This window comes from Dermacentor andersoni, chromosome 3 (assembly GCF_023375885.2).
Source record: "Dermacentor andersoni chromosome 3, qqDerAnde1_hic_scaffold, whole genome shotgun sequence".
Classification (NCBI taxonomy): domain Eukaryota; kingdom Metazoa; phylum Arthropoda; class Arachnida; order Ixodida; family Ixodidae; genus Dermacentor; species Dermacentor andersoni.
Genome location: NC_092816.1, coordinates 62799314 through 62821797, shown reverse-complemented (window position 1 = coordinate 62821797; position 22484 = coordinate 62799314). Strand labels below are relative to the sequence as shown.

At 45.5% G+C, this 22484-nt stretch overlaps 1 protein-coding gene across 2 annotated transcripts in view; it reads left to right on the top strand.

Moving 5' to 3' along the window:
• Nucleotides 1-6412: 6412 nt before the first annotated feature.
• LOC126546939 (uncharacterized) overlaps nucleotides 6413-22484 on the top strand; it is a 30093-nt gene continuing 14021 nt past the window's right edge. The window contains exons 1-4 of one of the 2 annotated variants that reach the window (XM_055062869.1): nucleotides 6413-6438; nucleotides 6673-6717; nucleotides 14944-15000; nucleotides 17902-18444. In XM_055062869.1, the coding sequence (XP_054918844.1) occupies nucleotides 14948-15000; nucleotides 17902-18444 (596 nt within the window). In that variant the 5' untranslated portion in view covers nucleotides 6413-6438; nucleotides 6673-6717; nucleotides 14944-14947. Of the gene's footprint in view, nucleotides 6439-6672; nucleotides 6718-14768; nucleotides 15001-17901; nucleotides 18445-22484 lie in introns of those variants that run through there. The other variant, XM_055062866.1, reaches the window with a different exon arrangement.

Below are 22484 nucleotides of genomic sequence, written 5' to 3'. Positions count from 1 at the left end.
TTTACAGCGAAGCGAATTCTTGTGCGAACCCACATGGACTTAGCTGAACGTTGCTGTTGCTGCTGCTGCTGATTTCTTCTCCAATAGCACAAAGACAGAACAAAACTCGTAGTATAACGAATCAGTCTGTATATGCCAAGAGTACTATTCCTTGAGGCGTGCCTGTGACCTGCAATGTGACCTGCAGTACGAACAATCGGCAATAATTCGTTTGTCGGTGACATATGGAGAACAGCTGCCTCTTAGACAGGCGCCGGACACACCGCATGTCCAAATAAGCACTGGGAGGCGACGTCGCGAATGCGCTCAAAGATGGCGGACCCACTCCTGTGCTTGGCTTTGCGCAATGGTGATGAGGTCTGCCCGCCGCTAAGAGCTGCGAGTGCTCTGGCGAGTGGATCAAGTGAAATTGCTGGTACAACTCTCCCCATACGCGACTGCCATCACTTACGGCGAAGTGACGGCGTCCGTGTTTCTTTTGAGATTGAGCGATTGAGCGTCAATGCCTGGCCGGGGAATGGTCGCGCTGAGTTAAGAAATTTGGAGCAGCCGCGAAGTTGTACCACGAAATGGCCCGGGCTCGGCTCGGTTCTTCGCGCTCGGAGGGGAGGTGAAAGTAACACGGCTCGGTTGCCTGCTTAGTGCCGCCTCACTTTATTTTGAATCTCAAGTGAATGACTTTAAGATCGCAAATACTGGATACTGCGTGTAAATGACCAAAAAAAAAAAAGAAAGTAAGAAAGAAAAATCGTCGCTCGTGTTATTCGCACTACAAGTTCACGAGCAGTTTCTGGTGTAAACCGTCATCGTCGAGAACTGAATAACGTCAGTGCGTAAGTTTTCTAGGTATACTTTGTGGCGCAAAATAAATTTCTTGAAAAGGGGCGGAAAAACGGAAGACAGTGAAGCGCCAAACTACCAACTGTTTAATGACAGCCTGAAAAAAAAAAAAAAAGAAACGTATAGAAGAAAAGACAACTTCCACTCATGCGCAGAGAGCCAAGGTGTGACAGAACAACACGGTCATGATAACATACTTTGGATAAAGCCCGTTTCGGCGAAATATAATACGATAGATGTATCACTGACCCAATCAGACCCTTTCTTTTTAATATAAAATGCTTCCAACAACTCCCTTGCAGTTTGGTTCCTACTTTTGCCAAGAATCAATACTCGCTCAAAGTATGACGTGCAACGACAGCCTTTATGCAGTGCGCAGGAAGATGCTTTACAGGCTTTACGATTTTCAGAGTGACTCCAACCAAATAACTGAATTGTATTAGCCCGACGTTTCGGAGCCCATTCGGCTCCTCCTTCAGGGGGTTGTTCTTCGGGGGGTGGCGGTGTGCAGCTCTTAAAGGGTCTTTTGTAAAGAAAGGAAGGGGGAGCACGGAAGTGAGAAGAACAACCCCCTGAAGGATTAGCCGAATGGGCTCCGAAACGTCGGGCTAATACAATTCAGTTATTTGGTTGGAGTCACTCTGAAAATCCTAAAGCCTGTAAAGCATCTTCCTGCGCACTGCATAAAGGCTGTCGTTGCACGTCATACTTTGAGCGAGTATTGATTCTTGGCAAAAGTAGGGACCAAACTGCAAGGGAGTTGTTGGAAGCGTTCTATATTAAAAAGAAAGGGTCTGATTGTGTCAGCGATGCATCTATCGTGTTATATTCCGCCGAAATATGCTTTATGCAAAGTATGTTATCATGACCACGTTGTTCTGTGACACCTTGGTTCCCTGCGCATGAGCGGAAGTTGTCTTTCCTTCTATACGTCTTTTTTTTTCAGGCTGTCACTAAATAGTTGGTAGTTTGGCGCTTCACTGTCTTCCTTTGTTCTGTCTCTCTTCAAGAAATGTATATTGCGCCGCAAGGTATACCTAGGAAATCTAAGCACCAACTTGCCCAAGAAGAAGTTGTTTTGGTCAATGCGTAAGATTTATCAAAACACTTTTTTTTTTTTACCAACTGCTTACTGCCCTGAACTGGAACGGATATGCCTACCGTCGCGTACTACGAATCCTGCGGAACTTTCGATGTTCGAGAGTGTCACCACATGGCGGTGTGCCATTTCAGATTATGACCATATCAATCCAGTGGGCAATTACCAAAAAATCCAGCCCCTCTGTTTCCCTACTCCTCGTTACTTCAGAACGAGGAGAAGAACAGGAAGCTGGGTTGGTTGGCTAGGGATTTTTGGAGCATGTACGGACGGCAAACGGGTAATATGCACGAAGAAAATACGATATATATGTGGATACCGTTGGTTTGCGCCAATTTGACTGCATCGTGCAAAAGGCCCCTCGTGCAATCGGTACTTGCAGCTTCAGTGAAAATTGGGCGGCTCTTAAACAACGCAATGACCGTGACAAACTCCAAATCAGCCTGAACCGATGGCTTCTTTTATACATTTTCTCCGTGGAATCAGCTTGCCGACTAGTGGAGGTAATGAACCTCAAAATTATTTGAACTTATAGCATCTGGGTGGTGTTAATGACGCCATTGCCGAAATCACGCGTGTTTCTTTTATTTTTCTCATGTCTTGTCGATATCTGCGCAAAAGAAGTGTGTGTCGTGGCCAGTGGCGTTTGTGTTTGTTTTTGAAGGAAAATTGAAATAATGTTTAATAGTGCGCATTAGGCCACGATTGACCAGATGGTCGCAAATCTTATGACGTCGCTGGCTCTGTCTTGGGAATCTTGAAGTGTACTTGGCACCTGTGCTTTCTTGCCGCTTCTATTATGTCGCATGTCATGCCCCCGTCCATGACTAGGCCGGTATGCGGACTTTGCCGAATGAGACTAGGCCAACTGATTTATTTCGTCCTTAAACGTAAAGCCTCTAGCGTCCCAAAGCAACACTCTGTCTCGGAGAGATTCCGCATGTGGCCGCCAATCAATAATACATATAATCTCCAACTCAACGCAATTTGCGTAGTTATGCAAGCCAATTACGTTCGCTTATTTGCCTGACGTCAAGCGGTTTCACTTGCTTCAAATAACTCTTCTTTACAGATCTGTCTTTGTGTTACTTGCTTCAGGATGAAATTTAAACGTCTAAGGCAAATTTTGTAGGTGAACTTGAGATCACTGCTCAGGCCATAGCTAATATTTTAGCTTGAAACAACTTTTTTTTTACTAATTCTCCTGAATTTACATTAGCGCAGCAAATTCATTAAGCTGTGAACGTACTCCAGCCGGCACGGCTCTCTTTCAGAGGTGAAAGACAGGAGCACTGCGTTTTAGTTTGAAGAACTTGTTCATAATTCTGGGGTTGTCACTGGCTATCGAGTTCCTTAAGGTACACTGAAATCACAGTACAAGAGCGTTTGTTCATTCTGCCCATCGCAATGTGGCCCACGCGCCTTGGAATTGAACCTGGGACCTCTTGCTTAGGAGCCGAATCCCGTAGCCGCTGAGATACGGTGTATCACTTGTTCTGCAAGACTGGATCACCACCAAAAACCGTACGCGAAAAAAAAGAAAGAAGAAGCGCGCCTCTCTCTGTGAGTGTTTGCGCGTTCCGCTGTGGTGCGCTATAGCAGGTGTGAAATGGGCATGCACGTTTGCGTGCGTTTGGTCTTACCTATGCCCTCGGTCAAAAGGGAGGCCGCGGTTCCATCTTTCCACTTAACGAAGGGAATTAACCAATACGGCAATTTTTGAAATTAACATTTTGGGCATTGAAACGTACAACGAATAACATACGACGAAGTGAGGTCGGGTCGCACATCGAAACAACGTGTCAACGTGCTCGTATACCTTGGACACTAAAGGATTTTTTTTTTCTCTTTTGCAATGCTATCCTCTCACATTCAGACGAAAAGATGCATGCCGCAGCCCTTGGGACCCACGCGACCTCTGCACCGCACACCACGGCCGGCGAGGAGACTGTTGGCAGCCGAAGTTCGGCAGGCGGTACCAGCAGCAGTACAGAGTTCGGTACCAGCCACACGAGCACGAGTTTCACCACATTGGGGACTGCCACATCGTGTGAGTCTAGCCTATAGACCAACTTTCCGAAAAACCATCTCAGCAGTGTTCGGCTTCAGCCACCTTGACGAGCAAACTCCTAGATTTGAGTTTTTTTAGACGACATTACTCAACAGTCTTCGGCTTCAATGACTTTACTCTTCTAAAAAGGAGTAAACTCCTAGATATCCTTCTAGAAAACGACATTCGCATCTTCCAAGCAAGCCATAGGAGCTCTATGTAGGCTTTGTTTATCGAGACACTAGAAGTACACTCATGCCAGACTTGAGTGGCGCAGTGTTCCTACTGAAAGATTCAAAGGTTTGTTTAGCGCAAAAAATAAAAAGAAAAGAGAAAAACTTACAAGTCAACAAATTCGGCATAGAAGGCTATCTTTATGTTCTCAAATGGCATCTGAGTGTCGTCACACATTCTGCAGTCGTTGGGGATTCAGTATGTAGTGTAGGAGTTAGTCTAGTAACTGCGCGTTTACTTTTGTGCTTCTCTTGAGCTGGCAGTTAGTACCTTCTCAGTCTGGTTACACACAAGTTGAACATTTTCTGCGACTATGCTCCACTTATTGGAACATACGTAGGTCGAGATTTAGCGTGTCTGACTGTTCACCTACGGCCTCATACATGTTGCTTCTTCAGTATATTTGGTTTAAAATCCAGCTCAATCTTTTTTTCTGTTATTTTTTTTTCACTTCGAGGTCAGTTGCACATGGTTTGAAAATTGGCTGTTATTGTCTTCTTGCAGGATGTTATCATCTTCTTATTGTGCATCATTTGCATTTACTTGATATAACTCTCGCGCTGCTTACTTTTTAACATGACGTTTATGGTTGTGACTAACCTTTCCTCGCGTGCAATCGTCTCTGGTTCGTTTCTCTCTACGTATTCCGCTGAAACCTATAAATACTATGTGTTTTTTTTTTACTTCATTACTGGTAAAATAGCACCGCAGACTTGGGAGAGAGATGAAGACGAGATTAGGCTCGCACGAACGTCTTGTGTGTGCTTGCAAGTGCCTGCGTGTGAACTCATTTGGTTACACGCCAAATAACTGTGCAGCTTTTAACACTTTTTGTGCAGCTTCTAACGGCCTAGTTCTCTATAACGACTACCTAACGACTAAGATAGGGCAGTCTGCAAATGTGTGGCCGATTTTGAAGACAGCGCATTTTATTAAATTTCGCAGAACCCAGCCTCGGGTTGAACGTAGACGTAATGCGGCTAGCATTGAAACAATGTAACGACGCAACCTTATCGCCACTGCCGAAAAACACCTCACGTACGAGGCGTATGCGCAGCCGGACAGAGTCTTCTCTCTCTTCGACCTCCCTCTGCTGCTTGTGGTAGTGGCCAGTTTGGCCAATGTATGCACTTACTACTACGGCTGACCAGAATCTCGTGTATTAATTATGGGGCAGAGAAAATGATTGGGATAATGTCCAATCTTAATCGCACTAACGTCGACGGCCGTGTTCTTCCTCTCGGAGCTCGCACTACCGCTTTTCAGTGAACTTCTTTGGCGCCACAAGAACAGCAAGGAGCACTATGCGTTGCATTCCGTATCAGCTTGCAACACGTGGTAAAAGCATTAACAGTTCGCTGCGGAGAACTACTCTCTGCCAAACCGTGAATGCTTCGCATTGCGTTGACGCTAACTGAACGTTTTTTTTTTTTTCTTGCGCTTTCACTGTTTCTACAGTGCCGTCCGATCAGGCGATGCCAAGGTCTTCGGGGTTTTCGAGTGGAGGTGAGCAACAGCTCCACCTGTAACCTGAAAATGAGGGAGTGCTGGCATCACCTTTGTACGGCAGCGACTGCTCGCCTCATACATAACTCTACTTTGGGAAGTTCTCGCCCTTGCAAACGAAGTGCGTTTACTGTTACTGCGCACAATCGGAGCGAACGTGCTGAACTGGAATGTGCGATAACTATCGTTGACGAAGCTAAACTTCAAAGTAATAGTTAACCCTGTGATCCCCTATTTGCGTAAGGTTTAGCATGCTGTCCGAATCGTATTAATGCGTAAGCGAGCACAAATGAGAGCGTGACATAACTGAGAGCACCACTTAAACGTAATTTGGACAGTCTACAGACTTCTTGTAGACTGTTTTGTCTTCGTGTTCATCTTTAGCATCATTATCGTAAGACTAATCGACTGCCTATTGACAAATACGATGCATGACAGCAATGAGATGCGCTTTGTCAGGGAGTGACGAAGAAGAATCGATGCTTCGATCGTCCTGTCAATGTATGTTTCTTTGCCTTTTTTCGTCTATTCTTCGCGAAGTAATTTGCACATTCAGAGGCCCCTTTAGCACTTGTTCAAGTACATTATTTGCCCAGCGTATTGACTTTCCCTCGTCAACAGGGAAGACAGCAAAAATATTTTGTCGGTTGTACTTTTCCCGCAGGTGAGAGACCAAGACACCACGGATCCTGGGAGCGTCTACATCATGGTACGCTGTTCTACGACAGAGTCTCGGGAAGCGCTATATATATGTTTAATGGAATATCTTTCGTTTTTAGGAAGATCGGTGTTAGATACATTTGCGTGTTATTTATTCTTTTCCCGGAAAACGCGTCTGCCGTGCAGTGTGAGGGAAACTTACGCAGACAGCCCAGCGTATTGACTTTCCCTCGTCAACAGGGAAGACCGCAAAACCATTTTGTCGGTTGTACTTTTTCCGCAGATGAGAGACCAAGACACCACAGATCCTGGGAGCGTCATCATTATGGTACGCTGTTCTATGACTAAATCTCGCGAACCGCTATTTAAATGTTTAGAGGAACATGTTTCATTTTTTAGGAAGACCGGTGTGAGATACATTTGCGTGTTATTTATTCTTTTCTCGGAAAACGCGTCTGCCTGCAGTGTGAGGGAAACTTACGCAGACAGCCCACATATTTCATGGCAGCCTTTGGGAGACCTCTAGATATGGCGCTAGTCGGAGTGGACAGAACTTCGTTACCACCCGTCTTTATTTCGGCAAGACAACAAGTGCAGCATTGTAATAATAATTGAAGGAACATGGTTTATAGCCGTTTGAGCGCTGTCATTTGAGAACTGCCCTACTTGCCAAAGGGAATTTTTAAGAACCTGTTTGAGTAAAAGGTAGGCTGTATATAAACATATCGATATAACCTGGATTTAAATTGAAGATTTCTTGATGACATTGCTAGTACAACTATTATTCCGCATCAATTGGTGTTCCATCAGTTATTCCCGGCTTGGGCGAAACTGCCAGCTCTTTATATATATATATATATATATATATTACGCAAGAAAGCGACGACGAACTTTTATTTAGGCAGACTTATTTAAGGAAGGGTTGCAAAGATTCCCTGGTTCCGGACGGACCACCATTGGAATCTGAACCTAGCAACGTTTAACGTTAGAACGTTATCTAGTGAGGGGAGTCTAGCAGTGCTATTGGAGGAATTAGAGGGCAGTAAATGGGATATAATAGGGCTCAGTGAAGTTAGGAGGACGGAAGAAGCATATACAGTGCTGAAAAGCGGGCGCGTCCTGTGCTACCGGGGCTTAGCGGAAAGACGAGAACTAGGAGTCGGATTCCTGATTAATAAGGATATAGCTGGTAACATACAGGAATTCTATAGCATTAACGAGAGGGTGGCAGGTCTTGTTGTGAAACTTAATAAGAGGTACAAATTGGAGACAAGTCAGTGGGGGAATATGGCATAGGCACTAGGAATAACAGGGGAAAGTTATTAGTAGAGGTTGCAGAACAAAATGACATGCTGATAATGAATACCTTCTTCCGCAAGCGGGATAGCTGAAAGTGGACGTGGAGGAGCCCGAATGGCGAGACTAGAAATGCAATAGACCTTATACTCTGAGCTAACCCTGGCATCATACAAGATGTGGACGTGCTCGGCAAGGTGCGCTGCAGTGACCATAGGATGGTAAGAACTCGAGTTAGGCTAGACTTGAGGAGGGAACGTAAGAAACTGGTACATAAGAAGCAGATCAATGAGTTAACGGTAAGAGGGAAAATAGAGGAATTCTGGATCAAGCTACAGAACAGGTATTCGGCCTTAACTCAGGAAGAGGACCACAGTGTTGAAGATATGAACGACAATCTTATGGCCATCATTAAGGAATGTGCAATAGAAGTCGGTGTTAACTCCGACAGGATGCCAGTAAGCTATCACAGGAGACGAAAGATCTGATCAAGAAACGCCAATGTATGAAAGCCTCTTACCCTACAGCTAAAATAGAACTGGCTGAACTTTCGAAGTTAATCAACAAGCGCAAGACAGCTGACACAAGGAAATATAATATGGATAGAATTGAACGTGCTCTCAGGAACGGAGGAAGCCTAAAAGCAGTGAAGAAGAAACTGGGAATAGGCAAGAATCAGATGTGTATGCGTTAAGAGACAAAGCCGGCAATATTATTACTAATATGGATGAGATCGTTCAAGTGGCTGAGGAGTTCTATAGAGATTTGTACAGTACCAGTGGCACCCACGACGATAATGGAAGAGAGAATAGTCTAGAGGAATTTGAAATCCTACAAGTAACGCCGGAAGAAGTAAAGAAAGCCTTGGGAGCTATGCAAAGGGGCACGACAGCTGGGGAGGATCAGGTAACAGCTAATTTGTTGAAGGATGGTGGGCAGATTGTTATAGAAAAACTGACCACCCTGTATACGCAATGCCTCATGGCTTCGAGCGTACCGTAATATTGGAAGAACGCTAACATAATCCTAATCCATAAGAAAGGGGACGCCAAAGGCTTGAAAAATTATAGACCGATCGGCTTACTGTTCGTTGCCTACAAAGTATTTGCCAAGGTAATTGCAAATATAATCAGGAAAACCATAGACTTCCGTCAACCAAAGGACCAGGCAGGATTCCGTAGAGGCTACTCAACAATAGACCATATTCACACTATCATTCAGGCGATAGAGAAATGTGCTGAATATAACCAACCCTTATATATAGCTTACATTGATTACGAGAAGGGGTTTGATTCAGTCGAAACCTCAGCAGTCATGGAGGCATTACGCAATCAGGGTGTAGACGAGCCGTATGTAAAAATACTGAAAGATATATATAGCGGCTCCACAGCCACCGTAGTCCTCCATAAAGAAAGCAACAAAATTCTAATAAAGAAAGGCGTCAGGCAGGGAGATACGATCTCTCCGATGCTATTCACAGCGTGTTTACAGGAGGTATTCAGAGACCTGGATTGGGAAGAATTGGGCATAAAAGTTGATGGAGAATACCTTAGCAACTTGCGTTTCGCTGAAACGGCGGCTGCGCTGCGGGGGAACCGGGGAACCGATGCGCCTTTCAAGACCCAAGATAATGGACAACCGGCGGGTCGACTGCGTTGACGTTTGACGCTGCGAATCGGCGGTGAACTGACGTTTTTCCCTCACCTAGGGAACTAGGGACCAATGGAGTGTTTATAAGCAGCTGTTGTCGGCTGCTGGAGGGTGCTCGTCCTCGTGCTCTGTGTTCGTTAGCTGCGTGCTCGTCAATGTGCTCGTCATCGCACTCGTGTGCTGCATGCTCCTCTTGCGTGCTCCATTTGGGAGCCACGCTAGACTGTCAAATGTATCCCTTGTTTAAAATATAAATACTGTAAATAAACCCTGTACGCCTAGTTCCTCCCAAGCTCCTCTCTACGACCTACAACCCCTTCAAATGGTGGCAGCGGCGAGATTGTCCGACAACTCCTACAACTGTATGCCAGCGGTGGGATCGTCCGGCAACTCTTACAATGGTAAAGACGACGAAGTGGCAACAGCATCTCGGGATTCTCGGCTGCTGGTTATATATGCCTTGTAAATACATCTTGTAAATAGTTTTATACCCGTGAAATCTGGTGGACGTGCGGGGTACGCGTCTTCGCCACGGAGCTCCGCAGCGGACGTCTCACCCAGCCTGGGACTATGCTTCCAGTGGAAGGCACCGCATCTGCAGCTGTAATGCCGACTACGCATCGCCAGTACGTTGCTTTACCTCAGCCGCATGACCCCGGTAAGTTCACTGGCCTCGATGGAGTTGACGTTGAGAAATTGTTGAAGATGTATGAGCGCGTCAGTAAGGTGAGCTGGTAGGATCCGACCATAACGCTGGCCAATGTCGTCTTCTACCTAGACGGAACACCGCGAACGTGGTTTTACACACACGAGGAAGAGCTAACCAGCAGGGACTTGTTCAAAGAAAAGCTGTAGGACGTTTTTGGCAATCCAACCGCATCATGAAGAAGGACGTCTGCCCTCTACCTCGTATCGATGACGCCCTCGATTGCCTATACGGTGCACAGTATTTTTCGTCCATCGACCTACATGGAAAATCGCTGTCGATGATCTAGATCGTGAAACGACCGCCTTTATAACACCTGATGGTCTTTGCCACTTCAAAGTTAGGCCTTTTGGGCTATGCAACACACCGGCTACCTTTGAGCATATGATGGACTCATTACTCCAAGGATTCAAGTGGTCGACTTGTCTCTGCTACCTAGATGATGTTATTGTGTTCTCGCCTTCATTCAGTACACACATTGAGCGCCTTCCAGCTGTACTTGCCGTTTTTCGCAAGGCCGGTCTACAGCTCAAGTCCAATAATTGTAACTTCGGCCATAGTGAGATTACTGTTCTTGGACATGTCGTCAGTTCAACTGGCATCCGACCGGACCCAGAGAAAATTCGCGCCGTGAAACAGTTGCCTGTTCCACGGTCCGCAAAAGATGTCCCAAGTTTCGTGGGCCTTTGCTCTTACTTCTTCCGCTTTGTTAAAAATTTTGCCACCATAGCACGCCCTCTCACAGATCTCCTGAAGAAAAGTGTGCCGTTTTCATCGGGATCCTCTCAGGCCACCGCCTTTTCTCGCCTTACCACCATGCTCACCACCCCTCCGATTCTAGGACATTTCGCTACTTCAGCCCCTACAGAGGTGCGCACCGATGCCAATGGCCTCGGAATCAGTGCCGTCTTGGCACAAGTTCAACACGGCCATGAACGTGTCATCGCGTACGCTAGCCGGCTTTTGTCACCTGCGGAGTGGAGCTACTCTATTACCGAGCGCGAATGTATGGCCGTTGTGTGGGCAGTGGCGAAATTTCGCCCCAATTTATACGGCCGGCCCTTTTGTATTTGACCACCACGCCCTCTGTTGCCTTTCGTCCTTGAAAGATCCCACAGGGAGGCTTGGACGATGGGCTTTGCGGCTACAAGAGTATTCCTATTCGGTGGTGTATAGGTCTGGTCGCCTACACAAAGACGCCGACTGTTTGTCCCGTTACCCTGTACACACGCCCGCCAACGCCGACATGGACGCTTCCGCAAGTGTTCTTTCCATTTCCCAGCTTTTGGACATGGCCAACGAGCAACGCCATGACACTACTTTGAGGACCCTCATTGACCGAATGGAATCTGCTCCTACTGATCCATCATTACGGTGGTTCGTTCTGAACGCCGGGATATTGTACCGACGCAGTTTTCATCCTGACGGTCCTCCCTTTCTCCTTGTTGTTCCTCAACACGTCCGCTCAACCATGCTTCAGGAGCTTCATGACGCCCCAACTGCCGGACACCCTGGCTTTGCTCGCACTTACGACCGCGTGCGCCGGCGCTTCTACTGGCCCGGCCTCGCACACTCCGTACGGCGCTATGTAGCTGCTTGCAAGCCCTGTCAACATCGCCAAAAGCCAGCAACGCCTCCTGCCGGGTACTTACAGCCGATCGACATTCCACCTGAGCCGTTCTTTCGCGTGGGTTTGGATCTCCGTGGCCCTTTCCCCGAGTCCAGCTCCGGCAGCAGGTGGATCGCTGTCGCTACTGATTATGCGACGCGCTATGCCATCACTCGGGCACTTCCCACGAGCTGCGCAACCGACATCGCAGATTTCCTACTCCAAGATATCATTTTAGTACATAGCGCCCCGCGACAGCTCCTTACTGACTGCGGCCGCACTTTCCTCTCCCAAGTCATCGCCGATATGCTACGCTCATATTCTACCAAGGGCAAACTGACCACCTCTTATCATCCCCAGACCAACGGCCTTACAGAGCGACTTAATCGGACTGTTACTGACTTGCTATCGAAATACGTTTCACCCGACCACAAGGACTGGGATGTGGCGCTGCACTACGTCACGTTCGCCTATAATTCATCACGCCACGACACTGCTGGGTATTCTCCCTTTTACTTGCTCTTCGGTCGTGACCCAGTATTACCATTGGACGCTTCCCTCCCCTTGATACAGGATTCGAGGACCGAGTATGCCCGCGACGCCATCGCCCACGCTGACCATGCGCGCCAGCTTGCCCGTACTCGTCTGTTGGCATCGCAGGAATCTCAACGACACGCTTACAATCACCGCCATCGTGACACATATTTTTCACCAGACTCTCTCGTGCTACTTTGGTCCCCTTGCCGCCGAGTGGGGCTCTCCGAGAAACTCCTCTCGTGCTACAAATGCCCTTACCGCGTTCTACGTCAAGTGACCAATTTTTATTAGTCATATCATAAGAAGCCAACAAACACTGACACCAAGGACAACATAGGGGAAATTACTTGTGCTTAATAAATGAAATAAAGAAACGATAAATTAATGGAAATTAAAGTGGATGAAAAAACAACTTGCCGCAGGTGGGAACCAGGTCTAATAAAAATCGGGCCCCTCGGTTAACCCCCCTTTCTTCTCGTTTATTACATAACGAGGGTCTCGAATCCGGCAACATTGATGCCTTCAGGTAGCATATGTGGGGTCATTGACCAGTTGCCTTCACCCAAAAAGATCACGTTCTCGTGACGCCTGCGGCAAAAAGGACGTTCCACGTCCGCCGCCATGGTCTGTGAGTGGTGGCGCTGGCTAACACTCCCAGGGTTCTACTAGGACACATAAATACCCAAGAAAGTGGATGGGGAAACAGCGCCACGGTAGCTCAATTGGTAGAGCATCGCACGCGAAATGCGAAGGTTGTGGCTTCGGTTCCCACCTGCGGCAAGTTGTTTTTTCATCCACTTTAATTTCCATTAATTTATCGTTTCTTTATTTCATTTATTAAGCACAAGTAATTTCCCCTATGTTGTCCTTGGTGTCAGTGTTTGTTGGCTTCTTATGATATGACTAATAAAAATCGGGCCCCTCGGTTAACCCCCTTTCTTCTTTATATATATATATATATATATATATATATATATATATATATATATATATATATATATATATATATATATGCTCTGTATAGGGATTTGTAAACCTCCGACTTTGAAAGTCCCTCCTTCATTGTAGCGTAGTGATAGTGAACGCCAACCTATCACAGGGACAGTGACGAAGCGCCAGACAATCTCGGTCGGTATTCTCCAACACTGTGTGCTAGACTGGTTAAAAAAGTGGGAACTGACTGATTATGCTAGAGGACACGTTAGTGAAAACCACTGCTATTGGGCGAAAAGTTAAAAAAAAAGTATTTAACAAGGTACAAGTTTTCAAAAACAACATTACACTGCAACTTTATTTAAGACACATCTTTAGCAACTCGTGCTCAGTCAAGGCGGCCAGCGAATGTAAAACAGGCCTTACGAACAAAAATCTTCGTGCATTAAGCCACAGTTTCGTAAACTGGTGCTACAAATGGAGTTCGCTGCCGTGCCCTTTCAGCACACTGAACTGTGCCCTTGTAGCAGAGAATTTAAAGCGAACGATAAGGCAACGTGATATATCTAGCGAGGCTATGTGACATATTTCTTGATCGCTGTCAGGCGTTTGCTCATGTAGCACACGTTGTCCTTCCTTTTTCAGCAGCAGTGTAAGTATTTATTTCTCAAATTTCATTCTTTTATATAACTGCTCACAGTGGGAGCGCAGCTTAGCGTTGCCGGTGCCTGGTAAGCTACAATAACAAGAAGCAGTAAAACAAAAGCAGTAAATTCGTGCTTTGTTGATTATTACCATGTCGTCTCAGTTAGCACGGCCAAAATTACGAGCATATGTGATAGATACTTTGGTTAAGTGTTGCAACTCGCATTTAATTTGCTCTTGTACGGTTACCACGAAAATAAATAGCTGCCTGCATATCAGAAATGATGTTCCTGCCATGTAGCTCGACCATGACTGCGGCATTTCAGAAGAAAAAAAGAAACGTAAGCAATCTCTGTAAGGGACACGCCCGCGTTATTGGTAGGCATTCCAATGCGTGGCCGTGTAGCGGGTTCCTGCAGTGTTTCGTTGTTTTCTCGTGTTCATGGGAGGTGATCCTATGAAATGACTGGACATGTATTTTCCAGCAAACCGTTAATGCGGGCTAGTTGGCAATCCATACGTAATACTGGTTTAGCGCAGAATTGACAAAACGCACAAGAAGACACGAACGGTTTTAGTAAATTCGGTGCTAAAACAGTATAAAGTATGTATTTTCGTGTAGATTGCACATAAAATGGTCAATACCTGAAATGGGTTCCACAAATCCGACGTGGAAGTCGATATATATATATATATATATATATATATATATATATATCGATGAAGTTATCCTAACTTATTCATTGAATTACAGGAATGATAAAGAAATGGAAGTGAAAGGGGGTGAAAGAACAAACGGCCGCTGGTGGGATATGAACCCGCGTCTTCGCATTACGCGTGCGATGCTCTTGCCAACTGACCTACCGCGGCACCGTTTCCAATCCACTTTCATCTCCATTTATTTATCATTTCTTTAATTCAATTATGAAATACGGATAATTCCCCTATGCTTTCTTGGTGTCCTTGTTTGTCGACTTCGGCGCATTCGGCAAAGCTTGGGGAAAATGCTTGACCTATTTGAGCTTAGAAAGAGAGCTCTGATTTGTTTTACCTCTGAGTGACCTGCAGTTCGGTCTCCTGCTAGTGCTGTCCACATGTCAACTAAACTCGAATAACGAGCGTATGTTGTGGAGTTTTACTGCTCATCACAGAATGAGGCTTGCGGCGTTGTTTTGCAGCCCGATGACGTCCTACGTCGGAGGCAGGTCTCGTTCACCCGTGTCCGAAATACCACAGTACGTATACTGCCAACTTTTTATGGTCGCTCAAGGAAAAAAAAAACCGTTATAGCCAGTGGCTGTAGCGGTCGTAATAATATTAACACTGATCATAATAATGTGACGACAACGACGACGACGACGATGATGATGATGATGATGATGATGATGGTGATGATGATGATACCTCGCTCACGCAGGCAAGCGAAATGGGTCATTGCAATGCTCTGCGTGTTCGTGATTCTCGTGCTGGCGCTCTTATGCTACGCCGTGTTCATCCTCCTGACGAGTAAGAAGTTCGCCGATTTTCCTGTTTAAATTTGTGTGAAGCGTAAAAACGCTCCCGTCTCAGTATAAAGCCGCTCGGCCGATTTGGATGGAAGGTGTACCGTTTAATGGAGGAAGCTCAGTTCTACACGACCGTAGGAAACAGAGTTTTGATTTAGGGCCAGCACTTGAAGAGCCACTCGAAGCACGAAGTTTACAAACTATAACTGGGTTCCAGAAACACGTATCGCAGTATTGCAACTGGCTAGCTTAGAGAATATAAATCAGACAAACGTGATATGTGAGATACAACTTACGTGAGATCGTTACAATATTTATGACGGTTTTGCGGAGGTACCGCTCGCGCATTAGTGGCATATTTCTGAGTGCTTTATAGTATATCAGTTGTGTCCGCTTTATATGTCTCAATATGTGCCTTACAGAGTTTAGATAGATTTATTTATTGCTAAGTGACATAGTTCCTCAGTTTTTATGTAATGTTTAGAAAGTCAACGATGTTTAAAAGAAATGGCATCTTCGTTAAATTTGGATTTAAATTGTCGGTAAAGTTTTACTTTGTCGGTTAAATGCGACGTATCTCATAACATTCAGTGCAGCAGTTGTCAAGAAAAACAACTTATCCGTCGTTCCCATCTATTTTATATCGGAGCTCCTCAGATAAAGCCTTTTCTCAAGGATTTAAGCTATTACCTTAGGAGATAACGTACAGAGACAAAAGGAAGAGAGATCACGCTCCGTTTGCCTGCCCTACGGTCTGGCAAAGAAACGCTAGTACTGGAATATGAAATGAGTAGGCATTCATGTCCAAAAGTGGGCTGACGTGCGAGAAAACGTGCAATCCTGAAGGCATCCTTCACAGGGCAGAGAGGGGCTTGTATAACTGCTGGTGTTTTGATCTCAGCTGAGACTAGCCTGCCTGCCGCGCAGGGAGATTTATTTTTCAGTATACTTAATGTCGTTCAACAAAACAAATTATGTAATAAACCAGCCGCCGTTGGCTTGACAGGTAGCCGGTGGCGAGGAAAGAGCCCTCGCCACCGGGGGCATGGGGAGCGCAGGTCGGCCTAAGCAAAGGTCGAGGCAAAATTAGGTTAGGTCCTACGCCTCCCTGCGTCCCAACACGTGACGAAAATTTCCCATTACATCTATGACGAGATGTCGTGGGATTAAAACGGACAAGAGAGGTCGCAAGACATGTGCGATGCGTCCCCAATATGGTTTTCTATATTTTTTTTGCTTCGTATATTAAAGAACTATGACTCGTCTAAATATATTGTATCACATCGAAATAAATAGGGCACAGTTATTGCGGTTCTTAGTTTCCGAAAATTTGATCTGCTTTTTTGGGTTTTAACTGAAATCACTGAACCCTGCATATAAGTAATCATTCGAGAAGAATTCATAGAAATTTTAAACATATTGTAACTCGGAAAAAGAAAACATTTAAGAAAGACATGGCTTACATGAAGGAGCAAGATGTTGCAGCGAACTGCGTCCGAGTGGAGGAGGTCAAGCATTAGAACTTTTGTATTTCAATATAATCAAATGGCCTTTTTAAAGAGTACTTCAGTAATTATGCTGTCTATGTGTGCTAATGTGCTGATTTGTGTTTTTCGTGTTCATTTCTTGTTGCTCTTCGAAAGAGAACAATATCAGTTTGTTAAGCAATGTTCTATGAGTTCCTCAAAAAACGCGAATATAATTTTTGTTCCGTTACACAAAATATTCCGCGTAGCAGCGAACACCATTCCACAAAAATAACTTTAATTCATTCCTTTGCAAATTAATATAACGTACTAGGACACTGTTCTAGGGTGAAATGTTGTCCGAGTTGTCGAGAACAATACTGAGAACTTTGCATACGAAAACGTCGGTATTCATACAGAATACGTGCAGTAGTCACGTCGCAGTCATACCCTCGTCAGTGAAGACCCTGCGTTTGGGAAAGGCATGCGGATTTCATACTGGCCCACCAGTCATGAATGATACAGAAAAGTTCATTCTCGTTGCTTGAATTGCGTACAATCACGACCCATGGGCACAAAGTGGCCTTCTCTGAGTTTAGTGAAATTATTTTTGCGCAAATTTATACGTTGAACACCTCTTACGGGAATGTGTTAGTTCGCGCAATTATGGCATATTTACGTGTGAACAAACCAGCCTGACAAATGGTTCTTTTGTCGACGTCGTCCCATATGGCTCCACAGTGGCCACAATGGCATTGAAATGTTATATCCGGAATTTTTTTGCTGGCAGTTTATGGGTGCATTCCTATCACGCACCCGTGCAAGTGCATAGGGTGCCCGCAAAACTTGCTCGATGCTACTTTCAAAAATAAAGCAATAAAGGATGGTCTGAAATTTTGGACAGGTATAATATGGATGCATAAGAATTAAGGTTGTTTCCATAAAAGAAATCCTAATTAAAAGCAAGCTCAGTTACAAGTTTTCCATAATTGTCTATGGTGCTTCCAATATAGAGTATAGTTGTTTGTTTTGGTGGCATTATTCTTCAAAACGGAAAATGGGAATGTGAATTATCGAGATCTGTTAATTTTTCAATGTAATAAAAGACAATGGTGTAAAGTGTCCCTCGCACTAAAGCATTGTGTGCACCACATCTTCTTTCCAGTTCCCCATCCGACCGTCATCATGCCACCAAGAACCACAACTACCACTACCACTACAGCTACTACTACTTCCACATCAACGACTACTTCTTCGTCTACTACCACCACAACCACTACAACTACCACCACAACAACCACTACAACTACCACTACTACCACAACAACCACCAGCACTACCACTACGACTACCACTACTACCACCACGACTACCACCACGACAACCACTACAACTACCACGACAACCACTACAACTACCACCACAACCACTACAACTACCACAACAACAACCACTACAACTACCACCACAACAACCACTACTACCACTACTACTACCACCACGACCACCACTACAACTACCACCACAACCACTACGACTACCACCACAACAACCACTACTACCACTACTACTACCACCACAACAACCACTACAACTACCACCACAACAACCACTACAACTACCACCACAACCACTACAACTACCACGACTACCACCACAACAACCACTACTCCTACTCCATCCACTCCATCCACTCCAGTCACCCCAAGTAAGTTTACTTTTCTTGTGGTGCACCTGTATTTTCAGCTTTAGACATATAAATGGCTATAATGTGGCGCAAGCCAATACCAAGACGCAAGTGTTATTTCTCTTAACGACATATGGTAGCGTGAAGGCACAATCCCAAAGAAGTCAGAGACGCACGTCACAGGTGACATTACGATTGTGCCTTCGCACTACAATATGCCGTTAAGTAAAGTTAACTAGCCCAACAACAGGTCCTCCTGCAGAATGTTATTTCTTTGTATGCCGACGATGGCACAACGGCAGGTTACAACAATAACTGCAGAGACAGAAGCCTTTTAATACTGCACACACACACAAAAAAAATCAGACTTGTGGGACCTTCCATAATCGCAACCCGATTTCCAGCGACGCTATTTATCTTGAGCGGTTGATTTACGGATTTCAGTTGCCTGATCAAACCATATACCTTAAGGCGTTGCTTACATTTACTAACCCGTTTTAAAGCTTGCCCACATATGACGCTTTCGAGCAGTTAATTTTTTAAAGACAGTAATTCATCCGCCTAAGTTCAGCCAGGTCCACAGGCTATAATCTTTGTTGGTTATAAAACACAAATATAACGCTCCGTATCGCTCGCACACGAATCTACTGCTTAGCCCATAATTAAACCGCGAACATTCAGTTTAGATTACCTATAACCTGCCCCTGATTTTAAATACCTATAAACAAAGTACCTTCATTACTTCACCGAAAACACTGGGGAAAGCTTCTTCTTACAAACCGTGCATAGCATATAATAATGTAAGAAAAGCCCAACAATTCGCTAATAATTTGCAACGATTCCATTCAGGTAAAAAAACATTAACGTTTTGTCAAACATTGCACTTAACATGAACCCCGTTTTCTACCAAATATAAACAATGTGTAAAGCAGAGTTCTCTCGGGACATTGGCATGCATAGCTGGTTACGACCTTATGACACTTTGAAACACTTGCTTAAAGGACTTTTTCCACCGACCATATTTGACGATCACGCACTTCATACCACACACCGATTTGACATGTCGTTTCCCCCTTTTTTCTCTAAATTTGAAGTTCATGGAGCTAGCAGTTCTGCTTTGGAAACGGGCTCAATTCGGGCGCCGCTCTTAAAACATACTCGTAATGCTTCGGAAGGCTTGCGTATGTAATTCATTGTAATCTGGACCTGTAATCTGGTCCTTAATTTCACCAAATAAAAAGAAAACAAAATTAAGTTCTGGGGTTTTACGTTGCCAAAGCGACAATATGATTATGAGGCGCGCCGTAGTGGGAGACTCCGGGTTCATTTTGACCACCCGAGCTTCTTTAGGGCGCACCCAATGTACGGTACACGGGTGTTTCTTTCTTTGCATTTCGCCCACATCTCAACGCGGCTGCCGCGGCCAGGATTCGATCCCGCGCCCTCGGGCTTCACAGTGCAACACGAAAGCCACTACGCCACATCGGCCGATAAACATAAACATGAAGGGGCCTCGTTTACTTATCATAGGACCCCGGGGAGGACGGTTTAGTAGGTATTAAAAAAAACGAGGCTTCAGTAATTATTTGCAACGCTTCTAATTAATCCAAGAACGTGAAAAAATCACCACACTTAACATGCCCTCCCATTAACACACAACTTCTGCTTGGTGTCCTTTGCAGTTGTCTTGCGATTCCGGGATACAATACGGATAACGAGTTTGACAGTCTGGAACGTTTGTATAATTCTTTACCAGGGCTGTAGCCACAATACATAGGTTGCAGATTCATCGTTCGTGACTCATAGCATGTTTACTACTTCAACGAAATAATAACGACGCAATAATAACGAAATTGAGGTTTCTGTCAGAACACACTATACAAGGAAGGGAGGAATCAAATGAAGAAGCGTGCCCTGCCGCAGCATCTTGCGTTCTGATGTAGCGATCCCGCGTGGTCATCTAAGCATGGCCGAAGTTGCCTCGCAAATGCTGAAGCATTCGGTCACGCGATTGGGTGCAGCCTGCTGCAGCCACCATTGCCCGGCATGCAAATCACCGTTGGGTGAAGAAACGTAACAGCTGTCGGCGACACGGCGTTAGGCGAGTAACACGGCTCGACACGATGGTACTGTAGCTCATCAGTGTGAGCAACGGATCGTGCGCACAGTACGCATTCCTTTAGGTGAACTGTGTGACTGGTGAATGAAAAACGCTGCCCTTGGCCGTTATATTTGGTGTGCATGAAATACGGGCGAATCGTCGCCAATTCAACGAAGACGCGTATTTCGCAAGTGAAGTTGGTTCATTGAACGGCGTCGGCCTATGTATACTTTTGCGGCCGGAACTGCGCACGTAGGCACACTACTTGCAGAGCGGCACCGCCGAAAAGCAGCTGCTGGTCGGAACGTCGAATTTCAGGCGAAAGACGCCGAAAAAACACCGCAAGACGTGCAAGCACGCAATGGAGTATAAATAACCGGCTACTGTAGAACCCGCTCATGTATGTATCCCTCATAATGGCGGCCGAAAGCCAGCGTCATCTCGGCACTATATCGCCTGACTGCAGCACGGAGTTGTTCGCTTTGCATTTGCAGTTGTTCGCTTTGCATTTGCATTTGTTCGCTTTGCATTTGTCTGTTTGCAGACATTGCAAACGACCGTTACTGAATCGGAATTGCTTATTCGATAAATGAGAGCCACAGATACACCGCTCGATAGCACGGCGCATCGAGATAACGCCCTACGTTTTATTAGGCGGCCTACACGGCCAAGCCACCACGGGTCGCAAGCGTGTAGGCGTCTATGGCCCTGTCAGGTGCGTACATTCGAGCGAGCTTGAGTGAATTCAGGTCTAACACCAGGCACGTACCCAGGGGGGGGCCCGGGGGGGCCCGGGCCCCCCCCGAAATCAAGTGGCATACCCCCCCCCCCCCTCCCTCCCCACCCACGCCACCACTCCTCACACATTCCTAAAGCGCCGCCAGATCAATGTGGAGACTTGGCAGCTATTCATCGGTCAGCATTATGCTGCCTTTTTCCCTCCTTTTAGATGGCGGTAGTTATCGGCATCTCTTATAATGTGAAGGACAGTTTTCTCATAGATTCCGCACCCGCACGATTAACTCGAGATGCGTTCAGTTGTCACCATCTATTCAACCGTCACGCGCATAGCTGTTGCGTTTGTTAGTTCAATCTTCTTTGTTTAGGCTGATCCTGGGACTAGGAGAGGGATGCGGCTGTTACTCAGCTGGTCTGTACTCTCATAGAACGAGTTGCGGCCGGAGAAAACGCCAATTGCGTTTAACTTTTCCCTTTGCTTCATTATTTCCTTAAGTTACGGCTCGCCGCGACGCTGGAAGATACCCGGAACCATATACACGTGATATAGGTTAGATAAGGTGGGAAATAAAATAATGTGATAGAGCGTCCATCATGAAACCCTGAAATAACCCTTAAACCCATAAGCAAGATGACTGTCGCACGTTACCTCGTCTGTTTTTCCCTAATCGTATAGCACTTTTCGTGCAAAATTGGCAACTGGAAACAAAAAATCGCAAGGAGTTGAGAAATTAAGCGATCTACTAAGGGAGAGAGCCAAGGCAACAACCAAACTGGAAGCAAAAGCGAATAATAAAAAAGTTAACCTTTGTTTATGAGAATATTTATGGATCAACATCTTTTTATTTAAAAAGGAAGTAGAGAAAACGCCGCCGGAAGTGGAGAACAATTACTTGTTTTGAATGACGCTTCTACAGTTATCGGTCGAACCGCCTCACGTAGCCACTTCTGTGCTGTGCTTATGTGGGTGTTTTTCTAACCTGTCGTGGCGAGCGCAGTACGTCTAGAATCGCAGAGTCCTGCGCTCTACGCGGTTGTATGGGAGTGGCGGCCGCACAGCGTTACGCAATTCGCGGAAGTGTCAAAACTGATCAAGGCGAAAATAACTGATATTCGAAACTATAACACGAGAAAGACTGAAGAAGCCGTAAAAAATGAACGCAGCCTGAAATCAGTAAAAAAGAAACCTGGCATAGGACAAACCATGATGTATGCACTAAAA